This window comes from Syngnathoides biaculeatus, chromosome 2 (genome assembly GCF_019802595.1).
Source record: "Syngnathoides biaculeatus isolate LvHL_M chromosome 2, ASM1980259v1, whole genome shotgun sequence".
Taxonomy (NCBI): Eukaryota; Metazoa; Chordata; class Actinopteri; order Syngnathiformes; family Syngnathidae; genus Syngnathoides; species Syngnathoides biaculeatus.
Window position 1 is genome coordinate 9767061 of NC_084641.1, and position 25900 is coordinate 9792960.

The 25900-nt window shown below is 43.0% G+C and overlaps 2 protein-coding genes across 2 annotated transcripts; one reads left to right on the forward strand and one right to left on the reverse strand.

Annotated features, from left to right (window-relative positions):
• The first annotated feature begins 35 nt into the window (after positions 1 to 35).
• On the forward strand, positions 36 to 11338 carry clcn4 (chloride channel, voltage-sensitive 4). Its single transcript, XM_061832096.1, has 12 exons — positions 36 to 225; positions 2414 to 2568; positions 2652 to 2751; positions 4115 to 4302; positions 5310 to 5432; positions 5503 to 5709; positions 5774 to 5854; positions 6476 to 7021; positions 7355 to 7541; positions 8423 to 8821; positions 10023 to 10239; positions 10316 to 11338. The coding sequence occupies exons 1-12, from the start codon at positions 210 to 212 to the stop codon at positions 10404 to 10406; spliced, it is 2310 nt and encodes a 769-aa protein (XP_061688080.1). The 5' UTR covers positions 36 to 209; the 3' UTR covers positions 10407 to 11338.
• Positions 11339 to 12756: 1418 nt separating this feature from the next.
• On the reverse strand, positions 12757 to 22669 carry LOC133507254 (high affinity cGMP-specific 3',5'-cyclic phosphodiesterase 9A-like). Its single transcript, XM_061832110.1, has 14 exons — positions 21403 to 22669; positions 20849 to 20998; positions 20427 to 20466; positions 20236 to 20338; positions 20029 to 20171; positions 18161 to 18220; positions 17916 to 18093; positions 17286 to 17408; positions 17115 to 17207; positions 16974 to 17041; positions 16812 to 16914; positions 15760 to 15864; positions 13262 to 13408; positions 12757 to 13180 (listed from the first exon to the last, which is right to left on the reverse strand). Exons 1-14 carry the CDS (start codon positions 21551 to 21553, stop codon positions 13088 to 13090), a joined length of 1557 nt encoding a protein of 518 aa, XP_061688094.1. The 5' UTR covers positions 21554 to 22669; the 3' UTR covers positions 12757 to 13087.
• Positions 22670 to 25900: the final 3231 nt, after the last annotated feature.

The window sequence follows — 25900 nt, forward strand, 5'->3', positions numbered from 1 at the left end:
GATTCATCTATACTTAATGGATCTTTGAATACAGATCTCGCGATAATACAGCAAGTACTTGCTGGCTGCAGGAGACTACTGTAACGCGTAGAGGCTTTGCGATGTTTATCTGTACACACAGACCGAAAATGGCAGCTGTGATTCCTGTTCATTAAAATACAACTGCATTATAATATTATATCTCACCCAACGTACGTACGGACTGTGAAATGGAGGCTGGTGAAGGTAATTTGATTCAACATGCTAAAGAGCTAGCTTGTTACAAATGTACAGATGTAATTGTAGGTGAATTTGATCAATCATAATGTAAGGCATTCATGGTTGGAACATATTTTAAGTCTTGTTTAGCGCTGTTCAAGTAACTAGTTTAGAAATATGCACAAAAGCAAAAACTGTTGTGAAATGCAATCGGTGTTCATCCATATGCTGTGAGTCACGGGACTCTTTAATCTTTTACAGTCCTCCGTCCCACTATACTGACGTAAAATGCAAAATATGTGAAACACACTGTTTTAATTAAATCCAAATTGCATTGTCACAGTAATATGACCCAAACACGTATTCATTGTATTCAACGAACAACATAAAACAGCAGTCAAGGGATTAAAAGGCAATTTACAGTTGAATCCAGACGTTTATATAACTGCAAATACATTTTTTTTGTCTCGCTGTTTGATGTCAAATCATACAAAAACTTTCCTGTTTCAGGTAAGTCAGGATAAGAAAAATATAAAATTTTGTTAAATGCCTCGAGAATTAGAGAGAGAGAATTTTATATTATTTTCTTTGAGGTCAAAAGTTTACATACACAAAAAGTACTCAGGCTTTAGAGAACATGGGCAAGCATGGTTTTGGAAGCTCCTGATAGGTTAACTGAGAACATAGGAGTTAATTGACGGCAAACCTGGGGATGTATTTAAGGCCACATCTCAATCACTCTCCTTCCCTGTTTGTCATCATGGGATAATCAAATGAAATCAGCCAGAAAATCAGAGAAGCACTTGTGGAGCTACACAAGATTGTCTCATCTTTGGGTCCAATTTCCAGATGCTTGCTTCTGTTTAACCAATGTATGCAGGTATAAATAGGCGAGGCGCCACATTGGACATGGCAACTTACAATGTGATGCATCTTATGTGTACACTGAGTTCCAACATTTGCAGATGTTGTTGTGTTACTTGTACAGCAAAGTACACCTAAACAGACTGGTTACATTGTTAGCATGCACGCTAGCAAGTGTTTTGACGTATATGTACACTATCATATGATGCCCCTCACAAGCCAATGAGGAACAGTTGCATTTCATATCAGCAAGCAGAAGAAGCTTTCATTGCCCCACACACAGCCTGTGTCGGCAGGCCATTATTGATGATGTTGTACACACTCACAGTGTCACATCGAGACTAAAATGATCATACCACAGCCAACAGATTAGCTTAACTAACAAGTAGTAAAAAAACAAAATCAAAGAATGACTCGAGAAATAATTGACACAAAACATGCACTTTAAATGCTATTTGCATACTTTGAGCGTATATATACATATATATAAATGCATTTTGTAGCCCCTTATCCTCACAAGGGACGTGGGGAGTGCTGGACCTATCCCAGCTGTCAACGGGCAGGAGGCAGGGTACACCCTGAACTGATTGCCTGCCAATTGCAGGGCACATAGAGACAGAAAACAGTCACACACACACAATCACACTTAGGGCAATTTAGAGTGTCCAATTAATGTCGCATATTTTTGCGATGTGGGAGGAAACCGGAGTGCTCGGAGAAAACCCACACAAGCACGGGGAGAACATGCAAACTCCACACAGGCGGGGCCGGGATTTTAATGTCGGTCCTCAGAACTGTGAGGCCAACGCTTTCCAGCTGAGCCACACATTTTAATATACTTAACATTACACTGTGTGTACATTTTTGGCCATTTGTAAAAAGACCAGTTTCATTATTCTGCAACATTTTCATGATGACTGAGTGATTCTGATAAGGAAACAAAAGGGACTTAATAGTTAAATTGACCCTAACAATTTTCCACTCAAGGGTGATGTCAGGGATGTGGGGCTGTGAGGGGAAAAAAGTCACTTGTTCTCTCCATCAGCTATATTAATAACAATAATAATACATTCAATTTATAGGTGCCTTTCTGACCACTCAGGGTCACCTAACAAAGTAGATAAGTAACAGACCAAATGCAGAAGATAAATCCATAAACGATAAAAATATCATGTGAAAAGCAAGTGTGAAAAGTCTGTAGAATCAAATGATGAACAGGGGATTAGATCATGTAAACCAGTTTTAACAGATTATGCCTGTGGGAGAAGGGGAGGTTTTCTCTCTCTCTCTCATACGGCAACCCTGGTCCTTCTAACCCACCAAAAGTGACATCCTGTGCTTCTGTCTTCAGGTCTGAGTAGTGCCACGCCCACAGATGAGATGAATGGCGCTGGCACCTTGATGGACTTCCTGGAGGAGCCATTCCCTGATGTAGCTACCTATGAAGATTTCCACACCATTGACTGGCTGAGGGAAAAGTCAAGAGATACTGACCGTCACCGCAAGGTTGTTGAAGATATTTTCTTGTTGTGCCACTGCATCTCTCCCACTAAAATGGTCCACGAATACATCGGTGTTTTTCCACTCAGATCACCAGCAAGAGTAAAGAGTCCATATGGGAGCTGATCAAGAGCCTGCTGGACGCCTGGTCAGGATGGGTAGTGATGCTCCTGATTGGACTCCTCTCAGGTTGGCCAGGAGCATGTGAAAGGCCTCCAATCTTGCATTCCCAGTCAATTGGGTTAGTTAAAGGTCAAGTGTCATGAAATGGATGATTTATAGTACGTTAATAATGAAAAAACGGCAGCCGGTATGGACCCATCCATTTTTTCACCACAAAACATGATTTTGACATATAGCTTTTTATAACTCCTGCCATGAAAATCCTCTCAAGGAATTTTTTTCGAGAAGAAGCATGAAGTGAAGTACGGGGTGGTTACTTGTTTGTTTCTATCAGTTTTACCTGCGGGAAGCTAGCTCATTGTTCCTTCGTGTTAGCCAAAATGCCTTCTTGTTCCATTGCTGGATATTGCTCGAACACTTGGGAGGATGGACTTACCCTTGATAAGTTTCCAAGAGACTTGGTTCATCGTGAAAAATGGATTGTATGGGTGTAAAGGACGAGAGCTTCGTGGGTTCCAAATGACAGGTATATACAGCTACTAAAAAAAATAATAGTTTGGGGCGGACCACATAACTTGTCTCTCATAACGTAACAAAAGATTCATGTACGTCTGACAGGCATGTTAAATGTGCCGATGTGCGCGTCAGACTGCTTCCAAGTCGGGCTCGCCGGCGAAGGCTGCTGCGTCAGCTCCCAGCGAAGGCTGGCGCGTTGAGCTCGCGGACGGCAGCAGCTATGAACAACATTGCCTGCAATGGCGCACTTAGCCGCGTGCAACGACAACGCCATAAAGTGGCCCGGCTCGGCGCTGTGATAAGCCATCTCGGCTCCGAAAATGAGCCACCCCGGCCGAGGCGCCGCGTCCGCCGGTCACGACTTCAGCGAAGGCTGCCATGTCGGGCTCGCGGATGGCGGCTATGAACAACGCTGCTGGCAATGGCGCACTCAGCCGCGTGCGACGCCAACGCCGTAAAATGTTGCTGACAAGGCCGGCGGCGTGAATAATGTTATATGTATTTTTCATTACAATATGTATTTTAGAATGATTACAGGGATGACACTTGACCTTTAAGCATGTAACTGGTATACATTAAGGGCCTAAAATATTGGGAAAGCCAGAGAGCTCATAAGAGCTGTGCTTTGTTTGATTTAACTTGTCCTGAGTGTGTATAAATTGGATGCATCTGCATATCCTCAATTACATGACAGTAGTACCTCTACTTATGAAATTAATTCGTTCCGGAAGTCGTTTGGTAATGCGATTTTTTTTTGTAAGTAGAGGTGGTTTGTACATGTAAATATCCTTATCCTTTCCCAGCCCCCCTCTGTTTGCATGAACAGTCAAACCCTAAAGTAAATCAGGACTTTAGTGTCGAATAGAAATGAATAATTTCATGCTTGGAACAATCATTTTGGCATCTCCTCAAGGTACATTGGCTGGAGTCATTGACCTAGCGGTGGACTGGATGACAGACCTGAAAGAGGGTGTGTGTCTGTCCGCCTTCTGGTACAGCCACGAGCAGTGCTGCTGGACGTCCAACGAGACGACCTTTGATGACCGTGACAAGTGTCCGCAGTGGCAGAAGTGGGCCGAGTTGATGACAGGCCATTCCGAGGTTCAAATAACACGACATCTAACTATGGCGTGATAAGTACTTCCAGATGGCGAAAGCACCATGAGGGAGCAAACTTTTACATGCCATTTGACCTAGGCCATGCAATTTAGAAAAAAGGTGAAATAGCTTGAATGCTGATTTTAGCCTTCTTAATTACAGCTGTAGTTTGAATGTGAAAAGCTTTATTCCAAGGTATCAGATACTCATGGTATTGAACATCCCTATTGATATAAGATGATTGAGTCTGGCTACTTAATGGCTTTTCCTGTTGCTTGGATTAATGGCAGTCCTGCGATTGTCTGTAGAATTTAGCACGAAGTAGGTCTAAAAAAATAGCATGTAAATTTGACACACCACAGACAAGATGTTAATAAACCTAGCAAATTTGAATGACTAAAAAAAAAGTCCCAGTTTTGAAAACTTGACAAATAAGGGCCACTGTTCCAAGTCTCACATACTATGGGCATGTCAAGTGGATGCACCAAAAGAAATCTTAACATAATCAGTTGTCAGGGGGGATATCTTTTACAGTAAGATTGAAAATCACGTTAGAAGGCTCTACTTCAAAATTGAATGGTTACTGTGGACTAATCATAAAAATAAGCACACAAGTCAACCTCGTTGTTAGTGACATAATGTCACAGCAGAACACAGGACCTGACAACAGCGGCGGGGTAGGAGGAAGTCCAGGTAGGTAGACAGTTGGTACTGTCCCATTCACTTATCTTGACTTACCTGCTTAAACTGTATCTTAACAATTCAGCAGTATATTTTATTTTAACATGTTTTCAGGACTTGAAGCATTTTTAATTTGGAAAGAAAACACATATCTGCTTAGTTCCCCTTTAAGATATCAACTAAAGTTCAATTCAACAATGACTTGTGTTCTGCCACACTTGAGTACCTTTGTCATCCATAATTTACTAATGAGCTAAAATTATAAGGTTAACACAATGTGGCTTTGTTTTACTATGAAATCATAAAACCATTGTGCATCACCTTTTTAGGGAGCGGGAGCATATGTGCTAAACTACTTGCTGTACATCCTTTGGGCTCTTTCCTTCTCATTCCTGGCTGTGTCACTGGTGCGAGTTTTTGCACCATATGCATGCGGCTCTGGAATCCCGGAGGTGAGCTCGTGATGTGGATTTGGGCTTTCGTGAACACTGAGGGGAAAAACTGACACTGGCTCCTTTTCAGATTAAGACCATCCTTAGTGGCTTCATTATCCGTGGTTACCTGGGAAAATGGACGCTACTCATCAAGACCGTCACCCTGGTTCTGGCCGTGTCATCGGGTCTCAGCCTTGGCAAGGAGGGTCCTCTGGTGCATGTTGCATGTTGCTGTGGGAACCTCTTTTGCAGCCTCTTTTCCAAGTACAGCAAGAATGAGGGCAAACGCCGAGAGGTATCGGTTTGCGCCTTGTCCCCTATTATGTGACATATCATCACATGAACTGTTGCGTTTGCAGGTGCTATCAGCCGCAGCGGCGGCTGGTGTGTCGGTGGCTTTTGGTGCACCCATTGGTGGGGTTCTCTTCAGCCTGGAAGAGGTGGGGTCTTTGTTCACTATGCATGTTTCAATTAATCAAGTCAGAAATGCATGTGCCAGTTGTAGAGGTGAAGACAGGCAACCTGGGCAAAAGTTTGGCAATTTGGAAGTATATAATTTAAGTTAAAAAGTTCCAACTAAGGGATAAATAGGCAATATATTTTTGGAAATGTTCAGTGCCATTGATGCTGTGATTGCATTCCAACCCGCTTCTTTTTATACACAACATTGTGTGTGTGTGTGTGTGTGTGTGTGTGTGTGTGTGTGTGTGTGTGTGTGTGTGTGTGTGAATTAGAAATAATAGTGGCACCATAAAATTCATAAATATAGAACATCCATGTTATTTTCGGAAACAGTAATTCTGAGCTTGGAGAATGGATACATATTGAATTTATTTAAATTGTGGTTGAAAATGGATGGATGGATGGGTGCATTTGATTGTGTTTCTAGTAATCAAGTTGTGAATTCTTAGATTGAAACATGGGGGAAAAAAAGTTATCAAGTTCCACGATTTTTAGACTTCCATAACCGTAGTTGTGTTTAATTGGATGAGGGGATCCCTCAACTTCAAATGTTTGAGAAGCCCTTCTTTAGGCCAATCATCTCCGTCCCTCTCCTGCAGGTCAGCTACTACTTCCCTCTCAAGACTTTATGGCGTTCCTTCTTTGCTGCCTTGGTTGCTGCTTTTACGCTGCGCTCCATCAACCCATTTGGCAACAGCCGGCTGGTCCTGTTTTACGTGGAGTACCACACGCCGTGGTACATGGCCGAGCTGGTGCCCTTCATCCTGTTAGGCGTCTTTGGTGGGCTCTGGGGGACCCTCTTCATCCGAGCCAACATCGCCTGGTGTCGACGGAGGAAGATGACCCAGCTGGGGAAGTATCCGGTCCTGGAAGTCATCGCGGTGACAGCAATCACTGCCGTGTTGGCGTATCCCAACCCGTACACCCGGCGTAGCACCAGCGAGCTCATCTCTGAGCTCTTCAACGACTGTGGAGCATTAGAGTCATCGCAGCTCTGCGACTACATCAACAACCCCAACATGAGCCGACCTGTGGACGATATCCCCGACCGCCCAGCTGGCCCCGGCGTTTACAACGCTCTGTGGCAGCTGGCACTCGCTCTCATCTTCAAAATTGTCATCACGATCTTCACCTTCGGCATGAAGGTCAGTCCAAATCAGTTTGTGTTAATCTTTTGCTGCTGTCAGGGGACGTTTACAGATGTTGATACGGCTGTTGTTGTGCACGTTGTTCTCTTGTCCGTATCCTGTTTTCTCTCTCAAGCACCCTCTGTCCCTCCTTACTTCTCAACCCAGCTGGTCTTACCAACAATTGGAGTTTTTGCTTGCTAATGTGTGGTTCAGTTGGTTTGAGAAGTGTTCTTCTTCACCTGCTCAATGTCTAAATGGTCTCCTGACAACCTATGTGGTGAATTGGTGCTGCAGAAATAATAGACTTGACAAATCAAAACTCTGGTGTGACTACTGTGATGTCATTAGATCCCCTCAGGCCTCTTCATTCCCAGCATGGCAGTGGGCGCCATAGCAGGGCGGATTGTGGGCATTGCGGTGGAACAGATGGCATATCACCATCATGACTGGATCATCTTCAAAAACTGGTGCCGGCCCGGCGCTGACTGCGTCACACCTGGACTCTATGCCATGGTGGGCGCTGCTGCCTGTCTGGGTAAGAGAAGATCTTGTTACCGAATTCGTGCTGCGGCCTCCCTGTGTAGAATTTGCATGTTTACAATGGAAGACTGCTTGAGTTGGTTTTCGTCAGGTACTGCAGCTGCTTCCTCTGAAATGATATAAGCATATACTTGTTGTCTTCATCTAAGAATCTAAATTATGAGCGCCATCAGGGATGTAACATACATGTGAAAGCATTTCAGTAGCGTGTACGTGTATTTCAGTATTCTTCATTGCGAAAGAATTTCACTGTGTTTTAGTTGTGTGTGAAAGCGTCTCAGGAGTGAATGTGAGCGACAAAACTGTGTGTGTGTGCGTGTGTGTGTGTGTGTGTGTGTGTGTGTGTGTGTGTGTGTGTGTGTGTGTGTGTGTGTGTGTGTGTGAGAGAGAGAGAGAGACTTTGTCTCGTGTAATTGGGATTGTTTCAGTAGTGTATATGAGCAAAAAAATGGAGAGTCAAGAGTTCTAGTATGCCTGAAAAGTGTCATTACTGTGAGTGAGTCTGTGAATGCTTTTGAGGGTACATAAGCAAAATAAATATCAGTTGTATGTGCAGAAGCTGTTTAGTAGTGTAGTGAGAGTGTTCAGGACTTGAGACTATGATCATAAATGGAACCTCTTTTTCTTTCAGCTAGTGGAATTATCAATTTCATCCCGTCAGGTTTGTGCAAGTGGAGGTTTTAATGGTTGAAAGTCTCTTTTTTTCTCACTGTAATCTGTGAGTGAGAGAGCTGCGACACAGTCATGAATGAGAGAGCATTTTAGTAGTTTGTGTGTTTCAGTGGTGTACATGAGTGGAAAAAAATCAGTCAGTGTGTTTGTGTGTTTTTCAGTAGTGTGAGGAGCTTTGTTGTTCATTGTGTTATCTTGTTTAAGGTGGCGTGACCAGGATGACTGTGTCATTGGTGGTCATCATGTTCGAGCTGACCGGTGGTCTCGAATACATCGTCCCGCTAATGGCAGCTGCCGTCACCAGCAAGTGGGTGGCCGACGCCTTCGGGAAAGAGGGGATCTACGAGTCGCACATCCAGCTCAATGGGTACCCGTACCTAGATGTCAGGGATGAGTTCACGCATCGCACCCTGGCCGCCGACGTTATGAGACCCCGTAGGAACGACCCACCGCTGGCTGTCCTCACGCAGGATGCAACCACTGTGGAGGACGTGGAGATGTTGATCAAAGACACGGATTATAACGGCTTCCCGGTGGTTGTGTCCCAAGATTCAGAGAGGCTCATCGGGTTTGTGCAGCGCAGGGACCTCACACTTGCCATCAGTGAGTGAATTTGGTTCTCCTTTGATACGCCATATACAGAAATGTTAGACATTGCTCCACTGTTAATAACACTCGGGCCTTGTCCATTTGACAACCCTTTGTATCTCATTCGTAAAATGTGATTTTTGCATTTTGTACTTACTGGATAAAGTAAGACCAATTTGTGGACTCGCTGATACCAACTACCCTGCGTACCAATACTTGATTATGCTATTATATCTTGCAATTATGCCGTTGTTTCCTGGAGTCATGTCAGTAAAGTATTACTCAGATTTCTTTCTTGAAAATGGCTCAGTTTCATTCAAATACAATACTATAACACTTTTTAGAGTACCAACTTGTCATTAACTATACTTTTAACATCCATCTGCATATTTTCCCCATGTTTTACAGATATTTCACTTGAATGTAGCTTGTTGTAACAGAAGGGGTTTCAGGTATGGGGTGTCTCAGTCTGAACACTGGGGTGGGCATTGAGGTTAGAGAAACTTGGTGTTTGGTATAGGGCGCGGTGGCCTCAGACGAGTTCATCGTGCATTTTGCTATGCATAATTTTTAGTCATCTTACAACGTGTTATCTATTTTCACCTTAGAAAATATGTCTGACTTGGCTTCCAGTCCATCCTACCAGAAGTCATGTCTGCTTGGTAAAGTGATCTTAGTATCGTAGTATTGGAGCATTATTTATTTATTTATTTCATTTTAGTCTTGAGTCCAAGTACAAATGTATAATATCCATATTTTTTTATTTGACCCTTCAAATTACAATTTGATTTTACAATGTGCAGGTTGTAAATAATCTGTCCTTGGTACCCCCCCCCCATATATTTTTAATAGTGGGCTCTTTCTAAAATCAGCACATGCAGCTTCAACTTCTTAAATTCAAATGTAATTGTTCTCTATCATCAAGAGAGTAACTCCACCACTTTACATAAAATATCTTGACAATATTTTGTTCATTAAGCCATTAACACCACTTTGAGAGCAAAAAAAAAACAGGATGTTGTGTCTAGAATGAAATCCATTTTGAACAAATTGTATAATTAAAGCTGGTAAATAGCAAGGGATTAAAAAAAAACCCAAAAAACAAAAGATTGGAAATGACAAAATTCGACAGAAATCACGACCATTTGGAAGTTTCATTACACTCTCAATTACACAGCTAAATTTGTTAAAAATGACCCTTTGTGTCTGTACACAGAAAATGCTCGTCAGAAACAAGATGGCGTGGTGAGCAGCTCAGTTGTGTACTTCACCGAAGACGCACCGCAGCTGCCAATGAGCACGCCACAGCCTTTGAAGCTTCGCCGCATCCTCAACTTGAGCCCCTTCACCGTCACTGACCACACGCCCATGGAGACGGTCGTCGACATATTCCGCAAGTTGGGGCTCCGCCAGTGTTTGGTGACACGGAGCGGGTAAGAAATGAGGACTCGTTTTCACAAAGTTATTGTTATCCGTTGCTTGTTTATTTGATTGTCATCGTCTTGCCAGGCGTCTGCTCGGGATCATCACCAAGAAAGACGTTCTGCGTCACATGGCGCAAATGATGAACCAGGATCCTGAGTCCATCATGTTCAATTAGCCTTGTGACCTTCTGTGAAAACCCCCTCACACATGTGGACAGGCCAACCTCAACTCTTGTGCTAATCCATGTGTGTGCTGTGACTGTCCACCCGCATCGTTCAAGATGCTCCACATGACGTGAGTCTCGGAGTTATTGGTGGTGTCGTACCTTGACTTACGAGTGCGCCAACTTCGGAGTTCAAGTTAGGAGCTGTCCCTCTGTTGTTGGTTTTTTTTTTTTTGTTCGTTTGTTTGTTTTTGGGGTTGGGGCGCTTTGTGTTGTAAGCTAAAACTTGAGGTACTAATGGGGTCACTGAATGCCACAACATCCACCCAGCATCCCATTCATGGTGGTGCCTTGAGATACGTGTGACCCAATTTAAGATTTTTTTTTCAAGCTGTCCAGCAGTTAATTTTTTGGTTAGGGTTTTTTTTCCCTTTGCTTTGAGTTACGAGCATTTTTTTAGAAACGACCACTGAGCAGTTAACTCAGCTCACTTTGCAACAAGCAGCAGAGCTGGTTTCATAAAATGCTTAATGCTGTTTAATGCCAATCTGTTGACATTTGCTGTCAATTTAAACAAAGGGAATTACACATTTTGCATTTAAAACTATTAGTTTGTCTTCAAGTCTGCTAGCTTAAAGCGAGCGCGTAATGGGGGAAACTCCATGGACAGTCTAACAAATAGCATTTTTGTCACATTGCAATTGATATTTGAAAACACACGCTGCAGCTACAAATGTATATGAGACAATATAATATTCACAGACATAAAACAACTATATTCCTGCAGCTTACCTAGTCACTTCGAATATTTCTTAAACTATTGCCGCTCACTGGCCAAGTCACACCATCAGTCCACTAACGACCCAGAAACTTTTTGATTCTTACACTCTATTTATGTTATTACTCTTTTTATAAAATGCAACACGATAACAGTTTTGGTTTTTTTCTTTATTAAAACACATTACATTTATTTTGTTACATTTTGTGGGGAGGCTGGAGTGGATTGATGGCATTTCCATTTATGTCATTGGGGGGAAGATAATTTGAGGTATGTTTTGAGTTGTGAGCATGGTTAAGGAATGGAAAAAAAAAAACTGAGTAATGTAACAAAGTATCTCAAGGCCCCACTGTATGAGTATGTTGCATAGTGGTCACAATTCAAATTAAACTCATAAGTCAAGGTCCCACTTTTTCGGTTCATGTTTTTTTAAGGGTTTCAAGGAATTGTTAGTTACACTATTACAATTTTAATCAATATTTTCAGTGTATTTAATCACTGCAGTGCAACTGAGGATGTTGGACACTCAAGAACTGCACGCTTACCACTTTCCAAACCTGTCGACTGTAGATGCCGGGTTTCATTTGTGCTGTGAATAAAAACAAAGGTGACTGAATTGTGTTCCAGAAGTAAACAAAAGGCATTTTCATGTCCAATGTCATGCTTCTGCTGTCGTAAAAAAGAATCTAACTCAAGTCCGCTGCTCCCATCTGTCACACTGGATTCCTCATTTCTAAATGTTGATCTAAACATCCCATTTTGAAATGCCAAGAGAATGTATGTAATGTAAGTGTATTTATGATTTATTTGTATTTAGTTGGGACCACATGAATTGATTTCAACTATTTATATTAAGACATTTGCACTTTAGTTGTTATGTAAATGCAGTCATTGAAAATAAAATGATTAGCTGACCTTTAATATGGTTTTATGACACCTTTTTGTAAAATGTGAAATGCGACCTACTCTCACACATTTGCTAAATATGTTTGCTGTGAAGTTAAAATCAATATAACAATTTGTGAAAGACATTTTTAAAAAAACAAGTTGAAACATTTACATTTGAGAAAACAAATTAACAAAAGCCAAAACAAATTACAAGTGACAAAAACTGGAAAGCGAATGTACGATTGACGTGTTATTAGGAATTCCACCCCCTTTCTTGACAAGACCTGCCCCACTTTAATATGATTGGCTCCTGTATTGCGGGAAAAGTATGCTATGCAGTTGACATGAGAGATCCATTCCAAGTATGTAATACATTTGGAAGAAAATGTTTTTTATAGACTAGTTCTGGGGTTAAAGGGAGTCTAGGATGGGTTAGAGTTATGGTTATGGTGGGTTAATTTGGATGTTAAAGGTTGGAGGACAAGTATTTAACCCCACCACAACCACACACACACACGCACAATTTTGAGTGCATTCATTCAGTGAACTGGAGGGTCTCATACAGTCTCTCTAACAGTTGTCGAGAAGAGCCTCTAGCAGTGGTTCTCAAAGTGTGGTATCAGGATTCATCCTGAAAGCATCAGAGCGTCTTATACTGAGATACAGAAGCCAGTCAGTGCAGTGGTGTGTGTCTTGGAGCAGGTATGTAGTATTGGAGAAGAGCATGTCCTGACGGTTTTTGTCACTTGTAATGTGTTTTTGGATTTTGTCTTTTTTTTTTGGGGGGGTTGTTCTTTTTGTTAATTTGTTCCCGGAAATGTAAAGTTGCGTTGTTAATTTTCCATTCACTCATTCATTGTCCATATCACTTATCCTCCTGAGGGTTGTGGGCATTTTGTAAGTTTGTCAAATGTAAAAGTGGTTCAGTTTTTGCTTGCGTATTTTCTGAAATGTGTTTCACAATTCCTTATATTGTTTTGTACTTCCCATCTAACGCAGCTCAAACATTTTTGTTTTTGACGTCTCATCAGGGTTTGCTGGCGGTCTCCCCCTGCTGCGTGGCTCTCTCCAGGTCCGAGTAGTACTCTAGGGCTCGCTTCACTGGCTCCAGAATATGTTGCTGTAGGGCAATGTAGAAAAACGCTTCACATAGCCACAGGTTGTCATTGGAACATGTGACGTCACAAAAGAAATAGATTACCTCCAGACAAGGAAAGAGCTTTGTTAGTTCTGTGAAGAGTGGCACCAGGACAAAGCGAATGAAACTGGTCTGGGAGGACGGCTTGGATACTTTGTCGCGGTCCATGAATGGTGTCACTGGAAGCCCTTTGAGTTTTTCTGTGTCACTCTGCAGTGCAGACATGACCATTGAGGTCCTCATACCATTTACTTTCACTACCAACTTATTCTCAACACATAATCAAATGCTGAGGTAATGTGTTCCCTTGCAGCATCGCAGATTCAGATTTTGTGGATTTTTTTGGGGCTGGGGTATTCATCAAGGAACTATTGTGAAGTGAGTTGATGAGCTTCATTTCGGTGTTTTGCCACAATCAATCGGCAGTGATAAACCTGTTTAAAGGGGTGTTATTACATTGGCTTCTGCTCTCGTACAAGGAAGCTACGTTTGTTGCTGGCTCTGCTTGCTTTGCCTTTGTTTACATTTGTCTCTCTGATGAACTTTTTTTTCTTCCAAAGAAATTAGAAGCAGGGACTCCTGGATATTTTTAAACCTTCCAGACTTTCATTTTTGTTTATACAGTCAGTTGTTGCCATATTGCAATGTTTTTTGATACCCCTCACCATTATGTGAGCGTGGCTTGGTAATTTGCACAATACTGCTATTAGCAACAAGATCAACAACACGCATCCCTTTTCCCCTGAACACTATCACAAACTGCTCTAGAAGATGGCAGTCCTGGAAAACGAAATTCACCTCCTTGAAGTGGATGTAAATGGGTAGTCAGGGAATGACACCAATCTACCGATGTCTCAAAATGGTGAGCTGGGATATGCCAACAGACAGTGAGTGACACTAAAAGGACTGATGTGGATTGTGGAAACTCTAATGAATCATCCAGCAAGTTCTCCCAGGAATTTACTGGAAGCAAAGCCTAAAGCAATGAAAATGGGAGGACTGAACACCAGTAGAATACTGAGTATTCCCGCTGACCTCTGTTGTGTGCTTCTTCAACCCCAAGAGAGCGACGAGAGACAGTTGCTACAGTAAAGAGGGAGAAACACGAGTATGCAAGTCAATGCTAAGCATTGGCATCGCACTAAAAAACAGGTTAGAGACACTTTTACAGGGACACTGGCAAAGATTCCTCATTTCCCATCTACACCGTAAGGTCTGAAACTGAAGTAAAGAATGTCACCCCAAACGTTAATAGCGGGTGATGGAGCCGTCAAGGATGCAAAACGTTTTTGCAGCGAGAACACCAAGCTACAGTGTTTTACCAAAAATGGTTTGCTATCTCTAAAAAGATAAAACTCACTAATGAGCACACAACTGTCAAGTCATAATACCCACAGGAGCCCTTTCCTGGGTGTTGTTTAGCAGCAATTAGAGGTACTGAGACAAGATTTCATTGATCTGGAAACAAAAGTGCAATGTTTGGAAGCTGAGGTTTTCAAAATTTGACCTCTCACAGTTGTATGATCTGGAGATGAATGTTTCGGAAGGTTCAGGCCTTTAAATAAATGGCACACTATCTCTAAGAGTCACTCATTCATTCAATTTCAGCATTTTTTGGGGAGTGCAGACATCTTTGTGAGGCAGACGGTTTCTGTCTCAATAAACAAGAGGTGAAGTTATTTGCTGACATTTTTTACTGTGTAAGTCATTCAGCGGCACAAAATGAAAACATTTGCCTTGTTGATGCGGCTGAAGAACATGAGGCGCAGAAGGAGTCTCCAGTTGTTCTTAAACAATCGAGGGAACAAGAGATAAGAGGATATAGGCTGAGATAGAGAAACGAGCATCAGCCAAATGCTCGGAGGAACGAATGATGACGCAACACTTGGAATCACCCACACCCTTCCCGACTTCACTGAAGCAGAGCCCATTGCAACATTCAATACCATCTATCTTAAATGTGACGGGATGAAAGCCCATGTCAATGTTGGAATCCAACACACACCACGGCAAGATCTTCCTCACAACGGGGGCACTGGAGCCTATCCAAGCCAACCAGGCGAAAAGCGGACTACACCCTGAACTGATCGCCAGTCAGTCGCAGGGCACATACAGACCAGGACAACCATTCACTCTCACATTCACACAGTCACTGAGTGAGAACTGAACCACAGTCAGGCAAATGTACCACTACACCATCAGTGACGAATGTTTTTAAGCCCAGGTTCAAAATTGTTCTTGGTTTTTAGAGTATTTTGAGTGTTAAACATTTCTTCTTTCTTGTATGCTGTCTTAAATGCATTTTGATTAGATTTTCTTTCCCTTTGTTTGAAATATTTATAAGCTGTTTTTTTTTCTTTTTAAATGCTTTTAATCGTGTAAAGCACCTTGTGTATGAAATGCGCGACATAAATACATTGTATTTGCTTTGCTTTATCCCTGGCAGGTCTCAGCCCCTCCCTACCGCCAATAGCAGGGAGAAACTATCAATACACCCCTGATTTCCTTAATTTTAAAACTATCATCACGTCATAGTGCCACTTCTTGTATGCACGTCAAACCTGGTTAAAGAATTCCTGCAGGAGACAGTCAAGCCAGGGCTCGGCCACCGCCATCGGCCTGGCCTCGTTGGAGATGTCGCTCACCTTCACCATTATTTTCATAAGCTGCACAAGTGGTAAAAGTAAAATCACAAGTTTAGTGTGTAAGTGAGAATGTGATTGAAAATTTTTATCAGACACGGTTTAATCTTACTTATTTCACTGCGTTACTGTATGATAGCAGTAGAAATATATGGGGAGAGATTCATTCATTCATCTTTTGTTCTGATTGTCCTCACTAGGGTTGTGAGCAAGCTGGAGACTATCCTACATAACTAGGCGAGAGGTGGGTACACCATGAACTGGTTGCCAGCCAATAGCAGAGCGCATGTAAACAACAATTCACATATTTACACCTTTGGACAATTTAGAGTTTTCACTCAACCTACGATACGTGTTTTGCGGATCTGGTAGGGAAACAGTACACATAGAAAACCCACACTGGCACAGAAAGAGCATTGCAAGTTTCATACAGGTGTGGCAGGGATTTGAACCCAAGTCCACAGATCTGTGATGCATACGTGTTAACCATTCTAACGTTCCATCTGTTACCATAATACCAAGTATAAACAATCATTGGGCCAGCTGGCTCAACTTTATCTTTCCGTCTTGGGGCAATTGGGCTGTCTTAACCTCAATGGATTATTGGGGATTTCAGCAGGGTTGGACCATAGCCGGTTGAATTCCCGTGAAAATGATTTGCAGGCGTCATCAACAGAAACACCAACACTGCCACCTTCCGGGTGGAGGTACATGTCTTTTCACAGTGGAAGCATTCTCAAGTTGTGTGTGTCTGAATATCTTTACAAGATGCATTACATTTGTATCAAACACAATATTAAATAACAGTGTTCATTGTGAATTTATCTGTGAATCTCAATCTGAAAAACTTGTAAATCACATTTGTGGCTCTGAAAAAATATCTATATTTATAATTATATATATACACACACACACACAACTTGAGAATGTTTCCACACACATGATGATTGTGTCAAGGCTCAGTGCTTTACCACTTCCTTGTGATCCTTGTTACTGAAGTCAAAGACAGGCTGGATGGTCTTGAACTTGTTGAGGATTTCATTGTGTCTCGCCATGTCAGTGGCCAGAATGCACCTTGAAACACAATACGGCGTCAATGACAGAATGAAACAGGTGGAATTAAAACGTATTACTTGATCATTCCTGCTCGCATGTGTTTGTACTGCTCTGTGGACAGATGTTTGAGGATGTTGGACTCGTCCTGCACAGATTTGGCAAACGAGCGTTGAGGAACTTGTCAAAAGTTGTACTGATTGAGAAGGGGCTGCAAACACCTTGGCCAGGATGCCAAACGCTACTGCACAGTGGTGGTTCTCCAATGGAGAGATGTCGTTGTAACGTAGAGCCAAGTCAGTTTGCGCGTTGATCTGTCACATTGAGACACAAATGTCAGTGAACAATCATCTCACTGATAGAGGAAAGCAAGCTGATAGCGGCAAGGCAACCTGGTAGACATTGTTGTAGCCGGGGTGGTCGAGGTCATGACATAGAGCGGAGGTCAGCATGATCAGAAGATCCATCATACCCAATTTGCTCCTGAGGTCTGTCAGCCATATAAGCCCGTACATCTGAACAACAACACAGAATGCTTTCTTTTATATTAAAGTGTAATTTTTTTTTTCATCGCCCTCAATATTTATTGTCAGGGATAATTTAGGCAAATCTCATTTATGCTGCCATTGGCTTGATTGCTGGGGAGGGCTTTCTGTTCTTTTGTATTCTCTCTCTTCTATCAATCTTCCTCTCTCCTCCATACCCCGTGGCAGTTTCTGATGTGGGCGATATAGGCAGCCACCTCTGCTCTTACCTGCCTCAACTTGCTGATAATGGATACAGCTATATATTGTTAGATGTGCTGTTGTCTCGTAAGCATTGCTGTGGCATTTTAGAAACCTGCTTGCCTTTTCCTCTCTTGCCCTGACTGTGCCCATTGTTCTCTCTCCCCTCCCCTTAAAGTGCCACAAAATATATATCATAAATGAGAAGGGTCTCTTTACCCGGTCAATGCGCACAGTGCCTTGAGATAACTTCGACTGTGAATTAGTAGTGTAATTAACTTGATTTTGTGGTCGTACCATTTGGGTGACACAGAAGCAGTGCTGGAAGTTATGGAAGGGGATGTTGTTGTAGTGGCAGTAGACCTCAAACAGGAAGTTCTGGAGGACTTCCACCTCGACATGGAGCACTGTCAGGAAGTCCAGGTCGGTGAACATCACCTGGAGGAGAACCAGCATCTCCGGCTCCTCCCACTGCCTGGCAACAGAGCATCACAAGAGCATGGGCGAAGGTCGTGTGCGCTCTGGGTGTGTGTTGGACTCACCAGTTGTCAAAAATGGGAGTTTTCAGATACTCTCTCACTTCTTCTGTTACCTGCAGCGAGCTACAGAAATGTGTTGCATCAAGTCATATGCGCATGGACAAAATTGTTGGTCCAAGAAAGTAAAGCCAGCACTTATCGCTGAAATAATTTGAAACTGTACTTTTAAGTAAATCATGAAAATCGGGCATTTTTTTTTTTTTTTTTGCTTTTGTGCTCCAACAGGATTATTTAAAAAGAAAAATTCCAAATAAAACTTGCCAGAAAAAAATTGTGTTATCCCTGACTTAATATTTTGATGCACCACCTGAAGAGGCAATCACCATAATCAAACGATTTCTGGAGCTCTCAAATATTTTGTGGTTTTAGCTGCGTGTTTTGGGTCATTATTCTACACGCACGCACATGCACACACAAATGGTAGAAAAGGCGGTGAGACTGGTGAGAGTGTCAGCCTCACAGTTCTGAGGACCTGGGTTCACATACTGGCCCATATCAATGGTTTTCAAGGAAGGTTAGAGTTTCAAAGTAGGTGTAGTTAAGAACCCTAACCCTGCTTTATTAAAACCCTCCTTTGAAAACCAAACCCTGGTTGAAAACCCTATTTTAAAAACTTAACCCTGTTTATAAACCCTACTTTGAAACCCAAACTGTTTAAAAACCCTACTTCAAAGCCAAAATGGTGTGTTTAAAACCCTAATTTGAAACCCTAACCCTGTTTTCAAAACTCTTTTTTTAATAACTTTAGCTGTGTTTGAAAACCTTACTTTGAAACACTAACCCTGTTTTAAACCTCTACTTTGAAAACCCATGTGTTTTAAAACCCTAGCCCTGGTTTAAAACCATATTTTGAAACCCCAAATGTGTTTTAAACTCCTATTTTGAAAGTCTAAACCAACTTTGAAACCCTGCTTTAAACCCCTACATTGAAACCTGAACTCTGTTTTAAAACTCTATTAATTGGAGACTCTAAATTGCCCCGAGGTGTGATTGTGAGTGCAACTGCTGTTTGTCTCTATGTGCCCTGCGATTGGATGCCAACCAGTTTAGGGTGTACCCTGCCTCCTGGCCAATTTTTTTTTGTCTGTTGACACAACTGATGTGATTAGCCAAATACTTCCAATTTTGTCTCATCTGTCCAAGTTCCCAGAAGCTTTGTGACTGGCTCCTTAATATACATTTTGACTAATTCCTGTCTATTCAGTCAATTCAACGACAATTGTGCTGCTCATTTGTTTTCTGTTATGTTCTGGGGTTGCTTTGCTACAACCGGCACAGTCAAATGTGCCTCCCAGTTTCAGAAAGATTGTTCTAGATGCGGGTCATGAATCCTTCAAGAGGATAACGGTCCAAAATACAGCTAAAAACATCATAGAATAGCTGAGCTCAAAATATGGAACTATTGTATTTTGAAATTTCAATATCATTGGAATGAGCTGACTCCGATTGACTGGCAACCAGTTCAGGGTGTTCCGCGCCTCCTGCCCGTTGACAGCTCGGATAGGCTCCAGCACTCCCTGCGACCCTCGTGAGGATAAACAGCAAAGAAAATGGATGGATGGGTGGATGGATGGAAAGAGCTGAAACACAAAGTCTGGGGAAGGCACTTTTCAAACCCGAGACAACTGGAGTAGTTATTGAAATTGTTTGACTTCCAGTGATTGCCTCAAAACATGAAGTCATGGGAAGCATCCTTTATGTTTAGGCCACTTTGTTCTGTTGGCCACAAAAATGAACAGATTCTCATTATTCTTTTTCTGAGTTTGAAGTTGTTTTAGTGTTTGTTTGTTTTTTTCCATGGCAGAAGCAACAATGATGCAACAACAACTTTGTCCACATGAAACTGCAAGAGAAGTGATCCGCTCGGTCACCTCATGTTGAGGAACTTTGTGCGGACCTGCTGGTGCTCATCTTCCAAGATCGAGTGAGATCCTTTGGCTTTTGTTGGGAACTTGGGAAGCTGGTGGGTGCTCTCATCCTTGAACAGGCCCATCCAGCTCAGATGCTTGGCGCTCTGACAAGTAACGAACATTTCAACTCTTTTTGCGCCGTTGCTGATGTCGAGCAGGATTACAAACCTCAAGTTTGCGCTTGAAAGACTCCACTTGACTCTTTAGGTCTCTGATGATTTCTGGAGTGTTTCCTGCCTCTTCTAGGAATTTGGTCTCCAGGTGACATAGCCTGAGGCCACATATACAAAAGAAATCGACACTCTCTTCCTGTCTTTCACGCGTATGTGTATCAGTTATAACCCAAGAAACACACTTACCTGTCCTCCATGTTGTCCACATCAGTTGGCATGGTAACACCTGCATTTGGATACAAAGTTTTCTGGATAGTTAGAAAACACATACAAATACACTGTAACATACACTACTCACAGAAAAATTTGAGCTATTTGGCTTTCGGGTGAAATTTTAAGATGAACCCGTAATGCACAATAACCTTTTCAGGTAAACGTCATTTGATGTTCTATAAACATGTACAACTGTTCAAATTTTCAGTTCCTCTTGCACAACCCGCTGTTTCATAACAGCATAACGTAGAGTAACGTAACTTTTTGTGAGTAGTGTATATGAAGGATGTATAGCCATATTCTCGAGATGATTAAAACCGCATGGAACGATGGTTTCAAGCGAAGGTTCCGGAAGATAGAATAATGTCTGGCCCATTGCAGATGAGGCCACTCACTCCTTAAGTCAGATGCCACCACCTCCAGTCGGTAATAGGAGTCCTGGGTGTTGGGCTCCAGCATAGGCGAGATTTTCACCATGGTGCCGTTCGCTTTGTACAGCTTTAGGATGTGATGAGGAGACGCCTCTGCTGCTGCTCGAAACAGGTCTGGCATAGCCCAGAGAGGCGGTAAGTATGAACAGTTTCATATCTGTCACGATGCTGAGTCCTTAGTTAATTGCTTGCAAAGTTCAGTATAAAACACATTTTCTCGTTGTTTTATTAACAAATGTGCCAATTCTCAGGTTTACTAAAGTTAGTTACTTGAAACAGGGTTTATGTTTCTCCGTCACTGGGGGTGAAGTTCTTTATTCTAAGGACCTGCCACCAACACATGGTGGTGAAGTCCTTACAGACGACATAATTAATTTCACCACACCCCTGATACATGCGTTAAATGACATTTTAGTCTTTCGCGACACTTTCATGTTGAACAAATGCATTTGTTAAAAAAAAAAAAGGAGACATTGCGGTATGAAATTTGGAGAATAGAATGCATTCCTCCCTCTCACCTTTGACATCTTCAGCCGTGCAATCTGCTCCAAATTCTGCCCGTTCCACTCTCCCATTAACCATGAAATGAATTATTTTGGTGGCCATTTTTAGGCTAGCTGGTCTATAACCGGCTCCAGGAATGAAAATGAGACCTATTAACACTGTCATGTAAAAGCCCAGCTTTTGTAAGAGCACCTGCAGCTGACAGAAAACCCACCCACCATCCAAGTCAGACTTCTAGCCGGCTACCCATCCCACCACTGATTTGTCCAGCCAACAATTCATCAATCGATCTCCTCCCTTCATCTTCAGTACCCCCCCACGATGTTGTCAATGCATCCAGCCGACCAGATCTTTCTGTAGTTCAGTGGCTCATCCAGTTCACTTGGTGTGGAATCACTTGCCACTCAATGGCCCATTCACAAATGCCCCGGAACGGACTGGCAACCACTCCGGGAACTAGTCCACTTTTCCCGACTAAATCAGATGGGATTAGCACATGGCTGTGCCATGACATTGAGCACGATAAAACCATCCGGGTCATGGTGAGCTGGATCCTTTCATAGCTGTCTTTGGGAGAGAGGCCGGGTACATTCAGGGTGGATTGCAAGTCCCTCACAGGATTCATTTCGACATACAACCACTCACGTTCACATCTTTGTACAGTTTAGTTTTCAGCGAACCTAACCCATATGTTTTGGAATGAGTGAGGCAGCCAGAGTACCTGGATAAAACCCATGTGAGCATGGGGAGAACAGGCAAGCTTCACACAGGAATGTCAGACCCCTATTGCTACTACAGGAGAAATATAATCTATTCTCGTGGTTAGTTCTCATGCTGCAGTGTCACAGCTGGGGGGTCTTGACAGACTTGCTTCGCCAACCCTTGAGGAAGAGTTCCAGTCATCCAGCCTCATGGTCACAAAAGCATGAACACATTTTTCTCCTTTCAAAGCACGATCCATTTCAGCCTAAAGGCCACATCTATCATAACCAAAGGTGTTCCATTTCTTGCTTATCTCCTGATTTAAGACACTTCCTCAATGATCGTGTTCAATACGTCCTAATTTCCACTTCATCTGTTTTTGAATCAACAAACCTGTTGAAAAGTAAATTAGAGAAATCATTTGTCCCATGTACAATGCAGCCCTATGGGGGCACAAACCAGTGCAATCTGTAGGCCGGTCCCAAGCCCGGATAAATGCGGAGGGTTGCGTCAGGAAGGGCATCCGGCGTAAAAACTGTGCCAAACAAATATGAGCGTTCATCTAAAGAATCCCATACCGGATCGGTCGTGGCCCGGGTTAACAACGCCCGCCCCCGGCATTGCTAACCTGCAGGGCGTCGGTGGAAATTCAGCTACTGTGGGTCGAAGACAAAGAAGAGGAGGAAACCGGATCCAGCGTCAGAAGAAAAAGAGGAATGCACAGAGCCTACAACTGAGTGTAGGGACTTTGAATGTTGGGACTATGACAGGAAAAGCACAGGAGTTGGTTGACATGATGATTAAGAGAAAGGTTGATATTCTGTGCATCCAAGAGAACAGGTGGAAAGGTAGTAAGGTAGAAGTTTGGGAGCAGGGTTTAAATTATTCTACCACGGAGTAGATGGGAAGAGAAATGGAGTAGGGGTTATTTTAAAGGAAGAGCTGGCTAAGAATGTCTTGGAGGTGAAAAGAGTATCAGATCGAGTGATGAGACTAAAATTTGAAATTGAGGGTGTTATGTATAATGTGGTTAGCGGCTATGCACCACAGGCAGGATGTGACCTAGAGTTGAAAGAGAAATTCTGGAAGGAACTAGATGAAGTAGTTCTGAGCATCCCAGACAGCGAGAGAGTTGTGATTGGTGCCGATTGTAATGGACATATTGGTAAAGGAAACAGGGGCGATGAAGAAGTGATGGGTAAGTACGGCATCCAGGAAAGGAACTTTGAAGGGCAGATGGTGGTGGACTTTGCAAAAAGGATGGAGATGGCTGTAGTGAATACTTATTTCCAGAAGAGGGAGGAACACATAGTGACCTACAAGAGCGGAGGTAGAACCACGCAGGTAGATTATATTTTGTGCAGACGATGTAATCTGAAGGAGGTTACTGACTGTAAAGTCGTGGTAGGGGAGAGTGTAGCTCGACAGCATAGGATGGTAGTATGTAGGATGATTCTGGTGGTGGGTAGGAAGATTAAGAAGACAAAGGTAGAGGAGAGAACCATGTGGTGGAAGCTGAGAAAGGAAGAATGTTGTGCGGCCTTCCGGAAAGAGGTGAGACAGGCTCTCGATGGACAACCGAAGCTCCCGGAAGACTGGACGACGACAGCCAAGGTGATCAGAGAGACAGGCAGGAGAGTACTTGGTGTGTCATCTGGTAGGAAAGGGGAGAAGGAGACTTGGTGGTGGAACCCCAAAATAGAGGGAGTCATACAAGGAAAGAGATTAGCGAAGAAGAAGTGGGATACTGAGAGGACTGAGGAGAGGCGAAAGGAGTACATCGAGATGCGACGTAGGGCAAAGGTAGAGGTGGCAAAGGCTAAACAAGAGGCATATGAAGACATGTACACCAGGTTGGACATGAAAGAAGGAGAAAAGGATCTCTACAGGTTGGCCAGACAGAGGGATAGAGATGGGAAGGATGTGCAGCAGGTCAGGGTGATTAAGGATAGAGATGGAAATGTGTTGACTGGTGCCGGTAGTGTGCTAAATAGATGGAAAGAATACTTTGAGAAGTTGATGAATGAAGAAAATGAGAGAGAAGGAAGAGTTGAAGAGGCAAGAGTGAAGGACCAGGAAGTGGAAATGATTACAAAGGGGGAAGTCAGAAAGGCACTACAAAGGATGAAAAATGGAAAGGCAGTTGGTCCTGATGACATACCGGTGGGGGTATGGAAGAAACTTGGAGAGGTGGCTGTGTAGTTTTTGACCAACTTATTCAACAGAATACTAGCGGGTGAAAAGATGCCTGAAGAATGGAGGAAAAGTGTTCTAATTCCCATTTTTAAGAACAAAGTGGATGTTCACAGCTGTGGGAACTATAAAGGAATAAAGTTGATGAGACACACAATGAAGTTATGGGAAAGAGTAGTGGAGGCTAGACTCAGGACAGAAGTAAGTATCTGCGAGCAACAGTATGGTTTCATGCCTAGAAAGAGTACCACAGATGCATTATTTGCCTCGAGGATGCTCGTGGAAAAGTACAGAGAAGGTCAGAAGGAGCTACATTGTGTCTTTGTGGCTCAAGAGAAAGCCTATGACAGAGTACCAAGAGAGGAACTGTGGTACTGCATGCGTAAGTCTGGTGTGGCAGAGAAGTATGTTAAAATAGTACAGGACATGTATGATGGCAGCAGAACAATGGTGAGGTGTGCCTTAGGTGTGACAGAGGAATTTAAGGTGGAGGTGGGACTGCATCAGGGATCAGCTCTGAGCCCCTTCCTGTTTGCAGTGGTAATGGATAGGCTGACAGATGAGGTTGGACTGGAATCCCCTTGGACCATGATGTTCGCAGATGATATTGTGATATGCAGTGAAAGCAGGGAGCATGCAGAGGAACAATTAGAAAGATGGAGACATGCACCGGAAAGGAGAGGAATGAAGATTAGCCGAAGTAAAACAGAATATATGTGCGTGAATGAGAAAAGTGGAGGGGGAAGAGTGAGGCTACAGGGAGAAGAGATAGCGAGGGTGGACGACTTAAAATATTTAGGGTCAACAATCCAGAGCAATGGTCAGTGTGGTAAGGAAGTGAAGAAACGGGTCCAAGCAGGTTGGAACAGCTGGCGAAAGGTGTCTGGTGTGTTATGTGACAGAAGAGTCTCTGCTAGGATGAAGGGCAAAGTTTACAAAACAGTGATGAGGCCGGCCATGATGTACGGATTAGAGACGGTGGCACTGAAGAAACAACAGGAAGCAGAAATGGAGGTGGGAGAAATGAAGATGTTGAGGTTTTCGCTCGGAGTGACCAGGTTGGATAGGATTAGAAATGAGCTCATTAGAGGGACAGCCAAAGTTGGATGTTTTGGAGACAAGATTCGAGAGAGAAGACTTCGATGGTTTGGACATGTTCAGAGGCGAGAGAGTGAGTATATTGGTGGAAGGGTGCTGAGGATGGAGCTCCCAGGCAAAAGAGCGAGAGGAAGACCAGAGAGAAGGTTTATGGATGTGGTGAGGGAAGACATGAGGGCAGTTGGGGTTAGAGAGGAAGATGCAGGAGATAGGCTAAGATGGCAAAAGATGACACGCTGTGGCGACCCCTAACGGGACAAGCCGAAAGGAAAAGAAGAAGAAGATTTGTCCCATGTACAAGCTTCCTTTCGGCTGATATGTCACACATTCCAACAATGGCAGTAGAGAAGGCTAAAATCATAATTCAAGGCTTTTTTTCAGTGCCAAGCACGGGTTTGTATACTTGTGGTGCCAACTTCGACCGCTTGGGCCTGTGCCACCCGGATTTATTAGCGACGTCGCCCGAATACCCCCCAATTCCAAAAAAGGTGACACGGATGGAACTACAGAACAAAGCCT